This window comes from Lithohypha guttulata (assembly GCF_036872675.1).
Source record: "Lithohypha guttulata strain CCFEE 5908 chromosome Unknown scaffold_1, whole genome shotgun sequence".
Taxonomy (NCBI): Eukaryota; Fungi; Ascomycota; class Eurotiomycetes; order Chaetothyriales; family Trichomeriaceae; genus Lithohypha; species Lithohypha guttulata.
Genome location: NW_027042750.1, coordinates 2,044,177 through 2,062,925, shown reverse-complemented (window position 1 = coordinate 2,062,925; position 18,749 = coordinate 2,044,177). Strand labels below are relative to the sequence as shown.

Here is an 18,749-nt window from a genome sequence, read left to right as displayed (position 1 = left end):
CTTCGAGCTGTAGCGCAGTCATCCGAAATTCGCATATTAAACTCTATTCAGACCAAGCAACCATTGTGGACGGCTGAATTTCATGTTTGAGTTGTAGCACTGTACGTCTTCCTTCTCTCTGCCTGTCAGATACAGACGAATCTTTCAATGTGATCTCTCATATCGATTGGTCGAGAACATACACACATTCGGTATGTGTCAGGCACGAGACGTTCGTTCTTACTCCTAACCCGGTTCGGCTACCTTGGTCGAAAGTGGCGTTTCTAGAATCCGACGGTGATTCTTAGTATTGACCTAAAGACGTCGGCGTTATCGCTACTGAGATTATTACCGTTGGCTCCGTCCAGATCAGGAGTAGAGCCACGCGAAGTGTCGCATTTGTCAATGTGTGCACGAATTCACCTGTATGGTCGGCTGCACTTACTGGTGCAACGGCTTTTAGTTATCACGAATCTACACGACTTCCAGGTGCGGCAATAGCATTTGATTGCTCCTGACTATCGTAGTTCTCCTTGTTGACCACGCTGAAGATGTCTTTCTTATACCGCTTCTGCACCTGAGATCGTGCTTACTTCCCCACAGTGACAGCAATTTGAATACCAAGAATCGCATGCATGAAAAAGCACTATCTCGAACTCAGCCACTTCCTCCCAAGACGTGCATAGTAGCATCAGCTGCGCTCCCAGAAAAGTTCGTCAAAGCTGAACTAGCAGTACCAGAGAAGCTTCTCGGCAAACACGAGACCATTCTCACTGCAGATCGCTCGTTCTGTACAATCGATTGTCCAGTGATCTCTGAGGGATCAAGTTGGAGGCAGAGCTTGGAAGACACGTTGATAGAGACTACTACCACAAAGAAGAAGAAAAGGTATAGGTTGGCGATAAGAGTAGAAACATTTTCGAATTGGCTTGCACTTCTGGCAGGCGTCATGGGTCTTCTAGACAGGTTGCAGTCAAGTGAGAGCACATAGATTTAGTCAATACATGGCACTGACTAACACGATACAGAACTCGAGCTGTACAGGTTGGAACAAAAATATGCGAAGCGGAAGAACAGGCAAACCTTTACAACCGGAGCGACCTACGTCGATGGTGAATACCACTACGACGCAAGCCTCTCACAACCAATATCCGCGAGCAGCACAGGCTCGAGCTCAAGAACCAAACGAACAAGTATGTTTATCGCGTCGAAGAGATGACAACATACATAAGCGTACAGAGCTTCAATACGGCGACCCTCTTAGACCTGTCTATTATAGATCGATCAGGCACTTGTTGACCTGACAGTATGAGCTTGAAGAGAGGACTACGTTCACTGTAGGTTAACGCTTCGACATGGCATATTCTGGAGCACGAGGAGTTTCGCAAGGAAATGAGGCAGTATATGTTCGAGGCTAGAGTTTACCTTGCATTATCACCTTATGATGCACCATTTTGATGCACGGAAAAGGTTATAAGACCATGTTTAGAACCTCTTCTATTCAGACATTGGTCACAGCGTTATGGTTTTTGAGCATTAGGGCATTTTGGGAAGCATGGCTGATATTTTCCATACACCCACGATAAGCGTTCTGTCAAGTCATGTATATGGCTCTCACGGCAATAAGATTTGACATTCCTTGACTGTATTCTCAGGGAAACAGGAGAAATCTTTCAAAGTTGTCTCATCATTGAAATACCGCGTATAATTCTCCTGGCACCAGCAGCATGATACCTTTTCGATGCCTGATCAGCATTGATCGTGCTCCACCAATACCCTCAAGCCAAGTGAACCTCGGTACTTTAGAGATTCAGGGCTAGTGCAGGGAACATCGCGATACTGTTCGCCGTGTCAGAATAGTGGGAAGAGCCTTGAGGCTACTCATAGTACATGATTGTCAACTTTCCTTTGTTGTTGTTGCTGTAGCCTCATAAGCACCAAAAAAGCTGCAGAAGATCAACTCCTCGGCCACATTTTTAACGTACAGTCCCGGAGAGAGATCCTTCCTCACGAGCCTATCAGGAAGCACCTAGCTACAGCTAGACTTCATCAGAAATAGTCGCATTCTGTGGACAATCGGGCAATCCAGAGATTTCCACTACTCACTCTGCACTTGCATTGCGAACGTCAAGGAAACATTGGTCGGCAGCACATTTGCTGCCACATCGATACAATTACCGTAACCGTGTCCGACCAGAACTACACTCGATTAGTAACCCAGTCACGTGAAACTTATACCCCCTCTGTACCGGACAGGGACTACGTGAGGACCACACTCAATCAGTGCGACAACTTCTTGACCATCAGACCCCCCACAGCCTTGCATAGAGGCTCTCAACAAATACATGGTCCCCAGGCCTCTTCCCTACCCAAACACCCACCCAAACAAAGGTCTCCAAGGCACAAACACCTACGCCAGCCAAGGCCACTTCTTCGCCGCCTATCCATCACAGCAATACGAAATCCTCCGGCGCATCTACTGGAAACGCCGTGGTTTCTTCATGGCCGTCAACATTCCTTCATTGCCAGAGGTAGAGCGTATCTCGACCTCGATATGGCGCATCCTTGGTTGTAACCCAAGCAAGTTCACGTTACAGGGGACGAACACTTACTTGCTTGGAAAGGGGAGTGAGCGTATACTTGTCGACACGGCTCAAGGTCTGCCGCAGTGGAAGGATAAGCTGTATGAGACAATGTTGCAGGAGGGAGAGACCGTGAAGATCAAGACTTGTGTGTTGACGCATTGGCATCACGATCATGTCATGGGCGTCAAGGATGTGAGAGGGTATAGTCCGAGCGTCAAGGTGTACAAGCACCTCGGGAACAGGTATGATCCGGACCAAACCCTGCAGGACGAGGAGATTCTAGACATCGAGAACGGACAGAAGTTCTCAGTGGGTTCTGAGAAGGATGGAAACCTGTTTGAAGTCGAAGCAGTACATGCTCCTGGTCACGCCAAAGACCATATGTGCTTGCTCATCACGAAATCATCTGACCCGGCAGAGATAGGGTGTATCTTCACGGCTGACAACGTGCTCGGCCACGGCACAGCGGTCTTCGAGGACCTATCAGCCTACGTCTCGAGCTTGAAGCTAATGAAAGAGCGCGTCGGGCAGGGTCGTCGCGCATTTCCAGGTCATGGCTCCGTGATTGACAATGCACAACTCAAACTAGACGAATACATCACACACCGGAGCATGAGAGAAGATGAAGCGATCAACGTGCTCATCTACGGCACGACAACAGCGCCAGGGAAATCGCCACTAAAGACTGCTGAGGGCTTCCCTCAGTCTGTGCCTCCTCCTGAAGCGGATATTGGGAAAGAGCTTGTACTAGGCAAGGAATGGAAAAGCATGGAGATGGTCAAGGTGATATATCGGATGTATCCTGAGAATCTGTGGGGTCCGGCTGAAGGTGGATTGCTTCAGGTACTTGAGAAGTTGAGGGGTGATGGGAAGGTCGAGAAGACGGCGGGTGGGAAGTGGAAGGTGTCAGATTCGCTTATGAGGGATGTAGTGCCAGATGGAGTTGATGCTGGGAGTAGGAGTCCTGTCAAGTTGTGAGCTGATAGCGGATCCGTCATGTTCGTTCCTAGGTGTTTTGGTGCAGAGCTGACACTGAGCCAATGAATGTTACTTTAGAATATTCTCTCTTACACTTTATGTGCGCAGAAGAGAGTGCTGATCGAGGGAGATTTGGAAAGCTTATGGTCATAAAACGCTTAATTCTCATTCACTTCCAAGTGCAAGTATATCAATTGACATAGCAGAAGGAAGGTAGTGGAGGCTTACTCAACATCGTGTTGGCCTCGGTCCTGATCCCGCAGAGTGTGTGCAGGAATCGTAGCTCTTGAAAGCTGATCAAAGTCTTTCCAACAATATAAGAGAAGCAGTTCGCACTGCAACAGCAATATTCGAGTCTCATCCACGCCGGCTCCGTTTAAGCACGCATTCTTGGTTCATGAAAGAATCGAGTCATCCCGTTAACGCCGTCCCGTTGAAAACTCCACGTAAATGCTGCGATAGAATTGGTTTATCCTGTTCATGGCGATTGTCCAACGCAGCCATGATCGAGCACCAAATTTTGGACGGTTGCCAAGTTGTGGTCAAGCTCGACCGGAAAAAGAGAGAGAGACAGTTTAGAAGATGCCGTTCACAATGTTGCTGCCGATTGTGGCGCCAGCACCGAAGATCGCAGCATTACCCATCTTTTTACCGAATTTCTTTCCGTGCTCTTCTAATTTGCTAGGTTTTCGTAGACCGGTATTTGGATCGATTGGGCCATTGGCAACGGCTAGTGGCATATTACCGTAATCTGTCGAGTGCATTGGTGTTGGCATAGGCGGCCTCGTCTCTTCAAGGACCGAGACGTAACTGCGAGGGAAAATACCCTCAAGGCCTGTCCTTTCGTTCCTGCCCCTCCACCCTGCAGAAAGTTAGCGGCTGCTCCGGAATAAGATCTCGTTGGCAACTTACAGTCGTTGTTCATATGCTCGATCACCTGGATCCTGTCATTCTGTTGCAAAGCTAAATCCCCAGCATCGGTTGGCTTATACGCGTATAATGCAGATGCGATGGCCATGATCGTAGGTACAGTCGGGTATGCTGGCGGCGGCAGTGGCGCTGGTGTGGGTATAGGTGTGTATTGTTCTTTCAAGTTCATACTGTTGAACTGCTCGACAGGAGTTGTGACTGTTCCGGGCATCGGGGACTGTACTGAACCATGAAGCGGTGTCTGTGCTGGTAATTGTGCAAGAATAGATTGCATCTGTTGTGGTGAGATGACCGACAGGTCACATAGGTATTCTAGTTCCTGTTCTTGTGTCAGCACAGAAGTGAATCAATTGTAGACCGTATTGACCGACATTTCGGATGGTTCGTAGACTTCGGTTTGTGGTCGCGACTGCGGCCTCAGTGGCCATCGTCATGTTGCTAATACCTCCTCTTTCTTGCCGTCGACGAATATATTGTAGAAGACTGTGGGAACGATCGTGGTTGAGACGGAGTGCTTTGAGGATAGGCCGACGACTAAACGTCAAGTGGAGGAGGAACGAAAAGTGAGAGGGTCTGAGTTGTCGGGTGACAACCTTTGCTCTTCAGGCATGAAGCGCAGGTGAGGGAGGACCGCCTGCACGGGAATAGGGACATCAGCCAGTGAGGCGCAGGATCCAGCGTTTAGGTGAGGCTTGGGCCTACTAGCGACACATGGCTACCGCTTTAGGCATCCGAATGTGCCTGGGAACAAAATCGGAACTTCTTGTGTGTCAGACAAGGATATCGAAGACAACAAGCTGCGATGTGGTTGGCTGAAATCTACTAGTCATGACTTAAACATGGCACTAACAGAAGCTACGTTTGTGCTTCTTCACAATTACTTGCACAAACAAGCAAAGATGACCTTGATTCCTCCCTCCCGTCGTATCGATTTTACACGCCAAGGTTGTACGTGTCGTGTGATGCTGTCAAGCATTGGTCGTTTGTATTAGCAAGCAGGAACAGACGCGTCGGTTTGGGTGCCAGAATGTCAGTACCATTCTAATTCCTCTCAAGCTGCTGCATGGGCTTCTCGGGACGTTTTCAGCAACAAGCCGGTACATGTTTCGGAACTAACGATAGCATGAATGACGGCAGAACTCCAGAAAGTCTGCAAAATTTCTGACTGGTTGACCACTACCTGTACAGTGGATAGCAGATATGTGGAAGCGCAAGCTCTTCCGCGTATACGTGTATACCTCCTGTATACAAACGCTTCCTTTCTTCGTCAGTAAAAGTTCAGAACGCTGGTTTTGTACAACACATTTGACCTTTAGGCTGCCGTCCGGATGAGTCATGAGACAGAACGAACTGCCATGATGCTGGATGATAGTGTACTGATCTATGCCCAGGCATAATCTTTGAACCAGCTTTAGCCGTGGCATGTGAGCTGCAAATAAAACGTCTCAAATATCTAGGACGGACGAACAGCTGGAAAGACTAAGAAGGAACGATTGAGAACGTCAGGCTACAGGCATCCATCTATCGATGACTCCTTTTCGAATCGTGTCAACATTTGAAGCTGTGTATATGACCACAATCACTATAGCGTGTCCCGAGCGAGCTATGGCCTGGGCGTTTGATAACGAGCCAGACGTTCAAGTCGAGGAAGATGTTTATCTATGACTGTCCGGCGTTGCTGTCCCTGGCGATCATCGTTCGTCCCTACGCATTCATGGTAGACCATTGAACCTCGTCCTGAAGCAGGCATCTTGCTCATGGCATAGGTCTAGAACGTCTCTTCATTAGCTTTCATATTTCGGCTCGGAAACCCCCTTTTCGAGCTATAGTAGTGCAAGCTTTGCCTGACTTAAGCGGTATCATCACGGGTGTTGTTCTGCTTCATGCCAAGTTCGCGCACAATATGAACAAATTCATGTGTAGAAGCATGATAATATGCCTTCTTTTCTAACCTGTCGTGAATGTTGTCCTTTGCGACCACTGGAGGCCAAGGTCGACTGCCTATCAGTTGTATTAAATTCTGATTGGAGCGACTCTTGCTGCACTTTGCCTTTTTATCAGCGTGAACGAATATAGCGCCTTTCTCACATGAGCAGTAGGCGTGGACGAGCAGTTGCAATATGTGCTTTTTTCTCTTGTCTTTCCTGTTCTTTTCTTTTTGTGAAGGAAACTCAATTCCACGAAGTCCGAATCTGAATATTCAAGATGCTTGGTAGTCAGTGTCCAAAGAGTATTTAGTCGTAGCTCCAAGATGTAACGACGACCTTGCTTCCTTGAAGATATCATCTGATATCCTCGTTGCCTCCTTATAACCCTTAGCTGCTATTTGACCTAGCGCCAGCCACGCAGCAGATTTTTTCTCCGTCTTCAAACTCTCAGATGTGATTAGCTAACCTTGTAAGTCCAAATCTTAGTGCTGATCAGGGGTAAGCATGGATGCTATGGTTTTAAGTGCTTGTAGCTAACCTAGCTCTGTAACCTGAGATGTGTATTGACAACATAGTAGCTGTAGTCGTTGCACTTATTGGTCCTCCAGTAATGGTAAGGTTCTTCGGTAAATGAGAGGACGTCGGAGAAGTTCGTGCAGTGCCATATACTGCTTTGCTAGTCCCAGATCGCTTTTGTCGTCAGCAGAGGTGTGTCCTTTATCAATGGCTGGCGTGCTGTAGTGCGGATGGAGGATCATCTGAGCAAGCTGGTGTTCGAAAGGTCAGCATGCGCAATGTGGTAGGTTCCTACCGCCATTACACTGCTAATGTTCTTACTACACAAGGCCCGAGTGGGTGGGCTCAAGACGAATTTTTGCAGGATCGACTCTTCCTTCTCGCCCTTATGCTAGGTACTTGTTCATACACAGTATGGTCCAGCCCAATCCGGCTTCCTATCTATCGAACAAAATTTGGCCACGTTCATTACGTAGATCTGAGCTAGAACGAGGTAGAATAGGGCTCAAGGCATGAATAGGTGGACTGAGGCTTCGTGGAGAGAGTATTGGCGCAAGGAGGGTGCGTACCAGCTGGCCGGAAAGGTAGAAATTCCGGGGTCATGCAATCTTCACTTGTAAGCTGGACTGGCCTGCACTCTCAGATCCTGCTCACCTGCACGGAAAGGCAGAACTCTGAGTCGCACCTGCCAGGTCAGTGCTTATTAGCCAAGACATATGACCACGTCGGCCTTCATCTGACCTTTTCACCCACAAACATTTCAATTTTGCTTGTTTTGAAATTTCCTGTTGACTGGAGCCTTCCTCCTTCTTCCACCCCTCCGAGACTGCTTCTCTTTGTTGTCACTTGGACATCCGACTTCCTTCTTGGCTTTTCACACCTCAAGATGACTGACTGGAATACCTCTGGTAAGTACTTGTCGTTGCCCGTCATCGATACACTCCAAGCTTTGACGACCTGGGATGTCCTGGGAGATCTGGAAAAGACCTCAACCTGGCCAGAAGATCAACTATTGGAAAAGACCATCACTTGACACAATTGACGAAACTTCTACCTCTATTTTCTTTTGTCCTTCGACATCTTGGAACATGACTGACAATTGGCAAGGTAATGCATGGGGCAGTGGTCCTGCTACCACTCCCGCGAATGATCAGTGGAACTCAGGTCCTGCTGATGCTACCGACTGGAACGACGGTGGCGCCGGTATCAACTCTTTCGATGATCCTCCTACTGCCGACGATACTGGTCCACCTGGTGATGGCGATGAAGGCACTGCTCGAGCTCGAGGTGGCTGCTTCAACTGCGGAGAAGGTATTTTAGCTGAACGTTTCTGTCTTCCAGTACTAACCCGTTGCACAGAAGGTCACAACAAGGCTGACTGTACCAAACCAAGAGTCTTTACTGGCATCTGCCGAACGTGCAACCAGGAAGGGTAAGATAGTGTTTCGGCAGACGATATCATGTCCGCAGCTAACATCCTCTGTGCTAGTCATCGAGCTTCCGATTGCCCATCAAAGCCCAAGTTCTGCAAACAATGCATGACGGAGAACGATCATGATACCATCGATTGCAAGAACAAGAAAGTTGTCGATAACTCATCTATTCCTGAAGTGAGCGAGAAAGAGGCATGGGCTATGGTCATGGCAGCCTCTGACGATCTGGATGTCGATGACTTCAAAGAAGCTGTCAAGATCTTGTCCAAAGCCAACCCAGACCTTACTTATGTACAGATTGAGAAAGAACTTCGAAAGCGAGGCTCCAAGATATTCTTGATCGGCCTCAAGAAAGAGGTTGCTGTTGCTTACACCAACGTCAGTCTTCAAGGGGACATCAACAAGACCTATACTCTCGGCGTGTTCACTAAGACAGATTCATGCCCTCGACCCATCTTGATGCCTGCTTGGCCAAAGGGTCCCGAACATAACCTTGCCCGACTTGAGCACACCGGTCTGCCAATGGAGCGAGGCATTCAGGTAGGCTTTTCGTTTTTGCTTTTCATCAAAAGCTAATATTCTTTGTAGATCTGCAACAACTGTGGTGAACCCGGCCACTTGCGAAAGGACTGCGAGCAAGAGCGGGCGCCAGTGGAGGCCAAGAAGATCAGCTGCGTACTATGTGATCAGGATGGACATAGAGCTCGAGACTGGTATGTCCTGTGCTTGATGCATTTGACTATCATGCTTCACTGTCAGAGACGAGACTAACGGGAAGCAGTCCAGAAGAACGACCCCAGCGAAAAGAGCGCGCTCCAAGAACTTGCCGAGTCTGTAATTCTGAGGATCATATTGGTCAGTTCTCTGCGGAAATTCATTAGTACTATTTAGACTGACTCTGTCCTAGCTGCTGATTGTCCTGACAAGCCTAAGTCTATCTGCAACAATTGTGGCCAAGAGGGACACCGCAAGGCCGAGTGCACCGATGAACGTGTTATGAGATGTCGAAACTGTGAAGCATTTGGTCATAGCTCTAGAGAGTGTCCGGAGGAGAAGAACTGGGACAAGGGTGAGTCTTGTTGGTCGTTAAGCCCACTGCCACTGACGCATTTTCTAGTCACCTGTAGACATTGTGGTGAGACTGGACATGCCTCAGAGAGCCGATGCAATCCAGAGAAGAAGGCTGCCTTTCAGGCCGCAAAAGCTGCTGAGGAAGGTGCCGACGATGGCTTTGGCAGCAATGCTATCACTGGTGGAAACGATGAATGGAATGTGTCTGGCAATGATACCAACAATGCTGGGTCCGCAACCTGGGATACTGGTCCTGAACCAAAGCAGCAAGCCATCACCGCAGGTAGCTGGTAAGCACGGACACGTGAGTCGTCACGATGGTAGGTCTTGAAGGCGAAAGACCATAGGTTGTTCACAAGGCAAATGTGAAGGAACAGAAAGGCGTGTTGCGTCCGTTCAGGTCTTAAATAAGTCTGAACATGGGACACCCTATGGTCGTGACATGAACGAAGAAAACTGGCAGGGAAACAATGGGCTTGACGAATCACGAGACCAGAGGACAGTACGTCTGAAGTGCATGCTTGAATCAATACATACCCAAATTGCCACGACCTTTGTTCTTTTATGAATTGCAGACAGTGTATATGAGCATCGTCGATCAGTACGCGACAACATGGTAAGGTCTCAATTGTCGCAGAGCAGTTCTCAGTCTTGACATAGACATGTGCATCGCCCAGTAATCGCCCGACTCAACTCTACAATACGGTCAACCACAGGGCCAGCAACTTCTGGATCTAACCGAGCTCGCTATGACAGTATCGGACCAGTATCCGATCGTAAAATAGGACAGCCTCGACAACGTAACTTCGAGTCGGTCATTAGCCGACATTGACAACGTGCGAACTTTGTGACAGTACACAGCGACTAAGCCACAAGCCTTATTGCAGCCGAGAATGTCAGGAAGAGCAGCAACAGGTTCAGAATAAGTACGGTGGAAAGTGCTATCGACATTTAATTCATGACTGCCACTATTTGAGCACACCTTGGCTATCAGCTGAAGACATACAAAGCTTCGCCACTACAGCTCAATATGGCGCCATCGGGGACTGCAGATCCGAGGGTGACGCCAGTAATGTCTCTGATAGCAGGCGGCACAGCAGGCGGCATAGAATCTTTTCTGACCTACCCATTCGAGTTTGCCAAAACTCGTGTGCAGCTGAGAGCAGAACGCGGGATACCCACGCCGCGCAATCCTTTTGTCGTTGTTGGTCAAGTCATCCAGAAGGAAGGTGCACGTGCTCTCTACCTGGGATGCTCGACTCTTGTCATTGGCACCATCGGTAAAGATGCCATTCGATTCATGAGTTTCGACGCGATAAAACGAGGCTTTGCAGATCCAGAGACAGGCTCTCTGAGTGCTTTGAGAAGCTTAGGCGCTGGGATGAGCGCAGGTGTGGTAGCGAGCACATTTGCCGTCACACCCACAGAACGAGTAAAAACTGCTTTGATCGACGATGCAAGGAATACTTCTGCTGCTGGCAAGTCCATCTCAGAACGTCAATTTCGAGGTGCATGGCATGCGACAAAAACCTTGGTCAAGGAGCATGGCATGTACGGCCTATATCGTGGCTACGTGACTACAACGCTTAAACAGGCAGGAACGACATCTGTGCGCATGGGCACATACAACATTCTCAAGGAATACACTCAGAAATACGACATACCGCAGAACACCGCGACGAGTTTCGGCAATGGTGCGGTCGCTGGAATTATAACCACTTATGCAACACAGCCGATCGATACGGTCAAAACACGAGCACAATCCGCAAAAGGTGCTGGTACTGTAGAAGCTTTCAAAGGTGTGATAGAGGATTATGGTGTGAAAGGCCTGTGGAAGGGTAGCACGATGAGATTGGGCCGAACAGTTTTTGCTGGCGGAATTCTGTTCACAGCATACGAGCAAGTCATTGCGGTGCTGATGCCAGTAATGGGAAGGAACGATACTAGTCTCGAGAATAAAGCCGCCACGCAATAACTGGCGACATTCCTGTTCGAGTTTCGTGCACAGGGATAGCACCCGACATGTCCTCTATATTGGTGGTTAAGAGAAAGTCTAACAGGTTTTGCTGTTCGGTCTTGACACGAAAATAGTGAACGGAGCCCACGTGTAAAATCAAGGAAAGATGTACACTACTACCAAGGCAAGACGGTCAATTCCGCAACTATATATGTGGTCAATCTGGTGATCGTGCTGCAGTCATACATATCGTTTCCGTGAGAAAGTAGGTGCATGTAATTCTGACTCGTGCCTTCTGCAATCAACATATCAAACGAGTATATCTGCTGAACTTGAAGTGCTTTCTAGGTGATCGAACCATTATTTTCTCGCTAAGATAAAGTTTGTGGATTCAATTCCGGAGAATGGGCTCCGCACCACAAGCGAGCTCATGCCCAGTTCGGAGGTCGATTTGAGGCTCTCAAAGCCAAGACTACGCGGTATTGGCTTAGAATTCGACGGCCCAAATGGGTGTGGGCTAGAACACTGGAATCCTCCACCTGCGCCTTTGCGATGGCCTCCTTCTCGAGTACGTCCTTGAAGTGTGGGAGTTGTCTAACAAAGACGACCATCCAAGTACCTCGTTGTGATAGATTCTGGACATCGAGTACACCGGTATCGCATTTTCTTCGTCGCGCTCTCTTCTACCTCGTGCCCCCTCTCTTCTCGAACGACCAAAGTCTCTCTGGAACGGTATAAGAACATGGCACGCTGCAATCTCGAGCTGCGAAAAAAGGCCTGATGTCCTCACCACCATCTGCACCTTAAATATCCAACTGGGCGATATGCGACAAGTAGAGCCGCATTGGAACGATGGGCTAGTCATTGCTTCTATCGCAATCTCCCTGCTTGGTACCTTCACCTCAACTCAGCTGGTATGCCAGGCTCGATTGTCACGCCATGTGACCGCTGTGTTGCTCTGGACATTTCTAGCCAGCCTTACGTTCGGCTTCTGCTCGATATGGTGCCTACACTTCGTGGCTATGCTAGCCTACGAGCTCGATCTTCCCATCGGACTGAATATCCCGCTCACCGTCCTAAGTGCCTTCCTTGCGGTCTTCTTCACCTTCGTCGCCCTTGCATCAGATCTGGCATGGGACAGGTTTTCTAGATATAGAAAGAGGTCTCGTGGAAGAAGGTCTCGTGGGAGACGAATGAAGGAATACCTTGATGCTGTAGAGGCTGGGAGACCTGAACTACCGCATCGAGGAAGTTCTGAACCTTTGGTTGTTCAGAGCCGACGTACTTCCAGCGACTTGCCGTCGAATAATCTTGGAACACCTCGCTCCTCCAGTCCCACGCGTCTACGTCTACAGATGCAAGAGGGCTCTCCTGCGCCAATACTTTCGCATAGACCGAGCTTGTCTCAACGAGCTTCAAGCTCATCACATAAGCACTTCGATGGCCTCGACCCTGCACCTACCTTTCTAGGCACTGCTATCAACCCACCATTACTTGGAGATGATGTTGGTGAGGAAGACAAGGATTATGATGATGATGCCTACGGCACTGAGACATCCAGTGATTATACCTATTTGCGAAGGTATTCCGACACAACACTAAGTACGGAGGCCAGTTCATTTGGTCTTGGTCTGCTTAATAGTACAAAGACCTGGAAACCCGGTCCTGCAAGGGCAGCAAATCCGATCTTGATGATGCTTACAGGATTATGGCACGGCATCACACTCAAGAACATTGCGAAGGGCTTCTTCTGGTCTCTTGCTATTACTAGCATGCACTATGCTGGTATTCTGGCTTTGAAAGTTCCCGAGGGATGGTGTACCCTGCACCCTGCTCTGGTGCTTCTGTCAGCCATAATATCATGGGTAGTCTGCACTGTAGGCTGTATCCTGATGTCGCAGATGGAGAGCTATTTGATACAGCAGATCATGTTTGCTGTGGTGGCCACTACTGGTGTGGCAGCCATGCATTTTACCGGCATGTCCGCCGCTCGCTTCTGGACTAATGCTGAACCACAAGAGAAGAGAGGTTATCCCACAGGTCTGCCCGTGACAATTGTAACCATTGCAACCTTGACCTGCCTGGCTGCTAATGGATTGCTAGTGCATTCTGCCACGATCGCTCGCAACAAGCTTACCGATATCATCAGAACTCGCCGCAAACTATGGGCTGCCCTAGCACAGAAAGAGCATGCTGAAGCGGCAGCCCAAGCAAGGTCAGAGTTCATTGCTTCTGCTTCACATGAGATTCGGACGCCTCTACATCAACTGCAAGGTTATGGCGATCTTTTGTCTCGAGAACACTTGACGGAGGAAGGTCGAGTCCTGCTTCGTGCCATCCAAGATGCTACTAAGACGTTGTCACTGATCACAAACAACGTGTTGGACTGGTCCAGGTTGGAGAAGGGAGAAGCTGCACATAGACCTACGTTTCTCCAGATTCGAGATGTCATAGACTCGGTCATTGGACTATTGCCAATTAGGCATGAAGAAAGCGAGGTTGAGATTCTGGTTGCCGTTGCACCAGAAGTGCCATCGTCGATATTTATGGATGAGTTGAGCCTGACACGAATAATACTCAATCTACTCTCCAATGCTTGCAAATTCACGACACACGGTTATGTACTGCTTACGGTCACTAACAAGAATGACGACCTGATTATCTCGGTCGAGGACACCGGTTGTGGTGTACCTGCAAGTTTTCTTCCTCAATTGTTCGAGCCCTACAAGCAAGCACAGACAAGAGGTGCAGAAAGAGGCACTGGACTCGGCCTCAGCATTGTCAAGCAGCTGCTAGCTAAAATGCGTGGAACAATACATGTGGACAGCAAGTATCGAGAAGATCCAGGTGTTGGCCCGGAAAAGCAAGGTAGTATTTTTACTGTTACTATCCCATTGATGGAAACCTCTTCTGGTATTGACGATCATCCTCGAAAGGACGATGGTACGCAAATAGCTATATTCGAAGAGGACAACGTTCGACTAGTTGAGGGGCTCACCAAAGCTTGGGCTGCATTTGGAGTTGAGGTCAAGACCGTCGGCCTACAAGAGTTGTCAAGACAGATCAAGTACATCTGGGCGAGCGCTCCAACTTTAGCTCATAAACCAGAGCTACTGCGTCATCTGTCTTCGCAATCAAAGTGGTTAACTTTTGTGCCGTACGACAACGAGAATAGTCTCTATCAAGTGCTTGGATCACGCCTGGCCCCTCATATCATGCCTATCAAACGACCTCTGGTATGGCACCGAATCATGAAGAGCATCGAAGATATTGGCGATATGCCTTTCAAAGCCGAGGTTGGGAAGCCATCAGTGAGGTTTGCAGAAGATGTTGAGATAATGAATGGTGAACCAACCTCGTCCTTCGACGTCCTATCCCCGACCAGCTCAAACGCTACCATCTCCGAAAAAGCTGTCGCAGTAACAGAAGATGCAAAAAAGTCGTTCACAATTATGCTCGTTGAGGACAACAAGATCAACCAAAAGCTGGGAGTAAAGATGGTACAAAAATGCGGCTACGATGTGATTGTCGCGAACGATGGTCAGGAGGCGATCGATCTGCTTATAGAACACGATTCGGATATTGACTTAATACTAATGGATCAGAGCATGCCTCGCAAGGATGGCCTTCAGGCCACAAAAGAAATAAGAGAAATGGAAGAGCAAGGCAAATTAGAAGGCAGCCGCAAGTTCCGTGGCACAACAAAAGGACGTCGGCGTGTGATTATTGCTGTCACGGCAGTCGTGGGGCCTTCACATGAACAAAAGTGTATAGCGGCAGGTACGGATGCGTTCCTGCCGAAGCCGCTGAGTCTTGGAAAGTTGAGAGAGACGCTCACATATTGGTTTGATATCACTGACGGACAGCGAAATGGCATATAAAGTTCAATACCTTGTGTGATTAGGACAACGGAACCACTTGACGACTAGAAAGTTCGGGAACCACAGTACTTTTCGGAAATAGATACCTTATCTACATTGCGAAACTTAACCTACTGTTTGTTGCATCTCTTCCTACCTGTTCCTACCTTTCAAGCACATTCTTGTGGTCGATGTGTGCATATATTCTTCTTCAACTGGTATCATCGTCAACCTTCCTCATAACTTGGACTTTTCTGTCCCATTGAGCTTCGCAACCTCGACAAGCATCTTCCCCGTATTTGCACCTTCATATAGTTTGACCAATCCCCGCTCCGCTTCCTTCAGTCCACCCTCGAGAATGGTCTCTCCTCTCTTCAATTTCCCTTCGCGAACCCATTGTGCCAACTCCTCCCTGGCACTGCTATACTCCTTCGCGTAGTCGAAGACAATAAATCCGATCATCCGAATACGCATACTGACAATCATCAGATAGTTTTTCGGTCCTTTTTGTACCGCCTCATTGTACTGACTGATTCCACCACACATCACGAATCGAGCAAATGGTGCCGCTCGACTAAGCGCAAGGTCCAGGATCTCGCCTCCGACATTATCAAAATATACGTCGATAAGTCTCTTCTTCGTAGCTTCACGGAACTGTTTCGCGTGGTTCGGGTCTTTGTAGTTTAGTGCTTGGTCAAATCCCAGTTCTTTAGTTAACCATTTGCATTTCTCAGGACTACCAGCTATACCCAGTACTGTCGCACCCTTGAGCTTCGCAATCTGTCCGACAACACTACCTGTTGCGCCTGCTGCTCCACTCACGACGACAAAATCACCTTTCTTCACTTCTCCGACTCTCAAGATACCGAAATAGGCAGTGAGTCCCGTCATCCCTACGACGCTCAGCGCATCAATCGCACTCCGTTTCTTTCCATCACCTGTGTCAGGCACTTTCTCACAGTTCTTCTCTTGGAGGACTGCATACTCCACCCATCCTGCCGAGTTACTCACGACCAAATCTCCAGTTTTGTAGTTTGCGGATTTGGAGGCTAGAATGATGCCGACGGAACTGCCGCGCATGACTTCGCCGATTTGGACTGGTGGGATGTAGCTCCTGGTGTTGTTAAGCCAGCCTCGCATGGCTGGGTCGAGGGAGAGGTAGAGTGTCTTGATAAGAATCTCGCCATCTTTGAGGGTGGATGGTGATGGTGTTCTGTTGTCGGATTTAGTTTGGAACGTTGTGCCGGGAATTATATTGGCTTTTGGTCGTTCGGCGAGAGTGACGCTTGTGAATGTTTCTGGGAGGGAGAGAGCCATGGTGATGTGGTTGGGTGAGGATGCTGGTGATGTACTGTTCCGTTGATTATGGATCCAACTCCTCGGTGTCTATACTGAAAGGGAGTGTAAATGAGAATGCGAAGCGTACTGACAACTCAAATATTCACTGAATAAAATTGTCGTAAGATGACTTTCAAAATCGTTCTTCCACCAAAACTACGCAGCAGCCAATTGGGAAACACGAGGTTCAGGTTTGTTGTGCAATGGTAGTCCCTTTGACTGAATTCACATTGCTATGAAAAACACTCCTACTGCAGATTCAATACGTAGGCGCAAATCATGACTCGAGTTCGTAGGTTGAAATTCATGGAATTGTTGCTAGACTCAGTAATGCCTCAGCAGCCTCGGTACTCAAGAATAGCGGAGGCGGAATGCCAAGCCTATCATTTTTGATACCGCTACCATCAGTCGGTATGTATAGCTACAATGACAATGCACTTACTCTAGGTCCTTGGATACAGCGAAAACGACACAGTATTTTCCAGAAAATCCGAAAGTGTTGATCTATTTATGGGTCCTTTGGCTGAAATCGATACCTAACCTGTCGAGTCTATTACCGTGGTACCCACCGCTCTTTGTGGTCGCGTATGGAAGCACGGCTGTATTGCGGCTGCAGCTATTCGACAAAGAAATATGGTTAGCTTATCAGTAAGGCGTCGAAGCTTGGGTATATACTGTATGTGTAGTACTGTGTGCTGCTACAGTGCTATGGTTCAAACGTGTTGAGATTGACATGCAACGATCGTGCACAATCGACGATGAACGAGACACCTGCGAGCTCCGAAAATTATTCACATCCACCTATCCTCCTTCGATTTGGATATGCCGAAGCACTTTTGAGATTGAGATTGGTTGCTGCAACGTGAAGCTCGCAGGCTCGGCATGCACGGCATATCCTGGATTTCAAAATCTGGGGAAGATGCTGGTCTGCACGCCAGATGAAAAAGTAAGGGCTAATAGTTTGCCGCTATGTAGTGGGTTTTACACATTCGAACGGCAACAAGTACTTTGTGCTATTTCTGAATCTCGAGAAGATGGTTGCATGCAGCCATTTACGCAGTGCTTGCCAAGACACTCCACCAAGGTCCTTAATGCCCGCTTGGTTTTTGTTGGCGAATCAAAACCAAATTTATGTACGGTAAACTGTAAATCTATCTGTGAATTTCAAAATTGTGATCAGCGGTATAGCTTGTGCAATGTCACCAGGTGAACGCGAGCAAATTCCTGGTGATATCAAGAACGATGACAGAACACCACACTTAACGTTAAACACAGCGAACAAGCAATGTTTTTAGTATCGGTTCTGTAAGGGCTGGGCGACTAGCGTAGCGTGACGCGTGCGTGCTGGACAATTCTCAAGTGATGAGCTCATTGTTTGCGCACATCTTGCATTGGCTCGATGCATTGTCTGAGCAACCGTAGACCGTCTCAACTCTCCATCCATGGGTCGAAGATATAATTCTATCAACTCACACTCAGGCAGCCCTCACATTGTTAAAGAAATTGCAATCTCCGTTGTGCTGTGGTCACTTCTCAAACACGACTTTTGTGCGTCGTCCTTTGAGGCAGTGCAAGGTCGGGCAGAGGGCCCCTGAGACCGACTGTGGACAGGCATTCAAGCTAAGCCTAAAACTGATTTGGGTGGGCTGCTGACACTCGCTGGAAACGAATCGCTTGAGCTTGGCAGCGCAAACCATTCGAGCTCTAGGTTTGTTTGGGCTTGAATTTGCCCCTGCCATTGAGAAAGTCCAAGCTGCGCTGGATCCGGTGGCTCCTGCCATTGGTATTCGTACATCTCGACTTGCAGCCAGCCCTCTCCGTTCCAACTGCACCTCGCAACCTCATCATCGAAGAGGAGGAATCCTGTTTTACACCTATCTAGTCACCATCAACATTTCCTGTGTCTTCACACTCGTTAAATCGACGAGAAACGAGCATACCGTCAGTCAGTAATCTGCTTGACGGATCTGCGGCTTTGCATTCCTCGTCGTCAATCGCTGCGACGCAACCAGTTTTGGCCACTCGATCCATTCAGATTCAAACTCGTTTCACCTCGACAACTTGCCACGACAGATGACAGAACGATCTTTCTAAGCCTCTGATACAAAGCAGACTGGACAGACTCGCCACACTCTGAGCAGGAGGAATAACTGTAGTGATATACCAAGTTGGCA

General features: G+C 48.4%; 6 protein-coding genes across 6 annotated transcripts; 4 read left to right on the top strand and 2 right to left on the bottom strand.

The window, feature by feature from the left end:
- Nucleotides 1-2,324: 2,324 nt before the first annotated feature.
- On the top strand, nt 2,325-3,542 carry LTR64_000747 (uncharacterized protein; the record flags this gene model as incomplete). Its single annotated transcript, XM_064895130.1, has 1 exon — nt 2,325-3,542. One exon carries the CDS (start codon nt 2,325-2,327, stop codon nt 3,540-3,542), a length of 1,218 nt encoding a protein of 405 aa, XP_064757817.1.
- A 575-nt stretch (nt 3,543-4,117) lies between these two features.
- PIN3 (protein that induces appearance of [PIN+] prion when overproduced) lies at nt 4,118-4,683 on the bottom strand (the record flags this gene model as incomplete). The annotated part of the gene is made up of 2 exons (XM_064895129.1): nt 4,118-4,404; nt 4,455-4,683. 2 exons carry the CDS (start codon nt 4,681-4,683, stop codon nt 4,118-4,120), a joined length of 516 nt encoding a protein of 171 aa, XP_064757816.1.
- Nucleotides 4,684-8,004: 3,321 nt separating this feature from the next.
- LTR64_000745 (uncharacterized protein) lies at nt 8,005-9,714 on the top strand (the record flags this gene model as incomplete). Its single annotated transcript, XM_064895128.1, has 7 exons — nt 8,005-8,227; nt 8,276-8,348; nt 8,406-8,889; nt 8,938-9,062; nt 9,131-9,204; nt 9,257-9,418; nt 9,467-9,714. 7 exons carry the CDS (start codon nt 8,005-8,007, stop codon nt 9,712-9,714), a joined length of 1,389 nt encoding a protein of 462 aa, XP_064757815.1.
- Nucleotides 9,715-10,450: 736 nt separating this feature from the next.
- On the top strand, nt 10,451-11,395 carry LTR64_000744 (uncharacterized protein; the record flags this gene model as incomplete). The annotated part of the gene is made up of 1 exon (XM_064895127.1): nt 10,451-11,395. The coding sequence occupies one exon, from the start codon at nt 10,451-10,453 to the stop codon at nt 11,393-11,395; it is 945 nt and encodes a 314-aa protein (XP_064757814.1).
- A 1,004-nt stretch (nt 11,396-12,399) lies between these two features.
- Nucleotides 12,400-15,258, top strand: LTR64_000743 (uncharacterized protein; the record flags this gene model as incomplete). Its single annotated transcript, XM_064895126.1, has 2 exons — nt 12,400-13,417; nt 13,481-15,258. 2 exons carry the CDS (start codon nt 12,400-12,402, stop codon nt 15,256-15,258), a joined length of 2,796 nt encoding a protein of 931 aa, XP_064757813.1.
- A 216-nt stretch (nt 15,259-15,474) lies between these two features.
- LTR64_000742 (uncharacterized protein) lies at nt 15,475-16,554 on the bottom strand (the record flags this gene model as incomplete). Its single annotated transcript, XM_064895125.1, has 1 exon — nt 15,475-16,554. The coding sequence occupies one exon, from the start codon at nt 16,552-16,554 to the stop codon at nt 15,475-15,477; it is 1,080 nt and encodes a 359-aa protein (XP_064757812.1).
- Between the last annotated feature and the right edge of the window lie 2,195 nt (nt 16,555-18,749).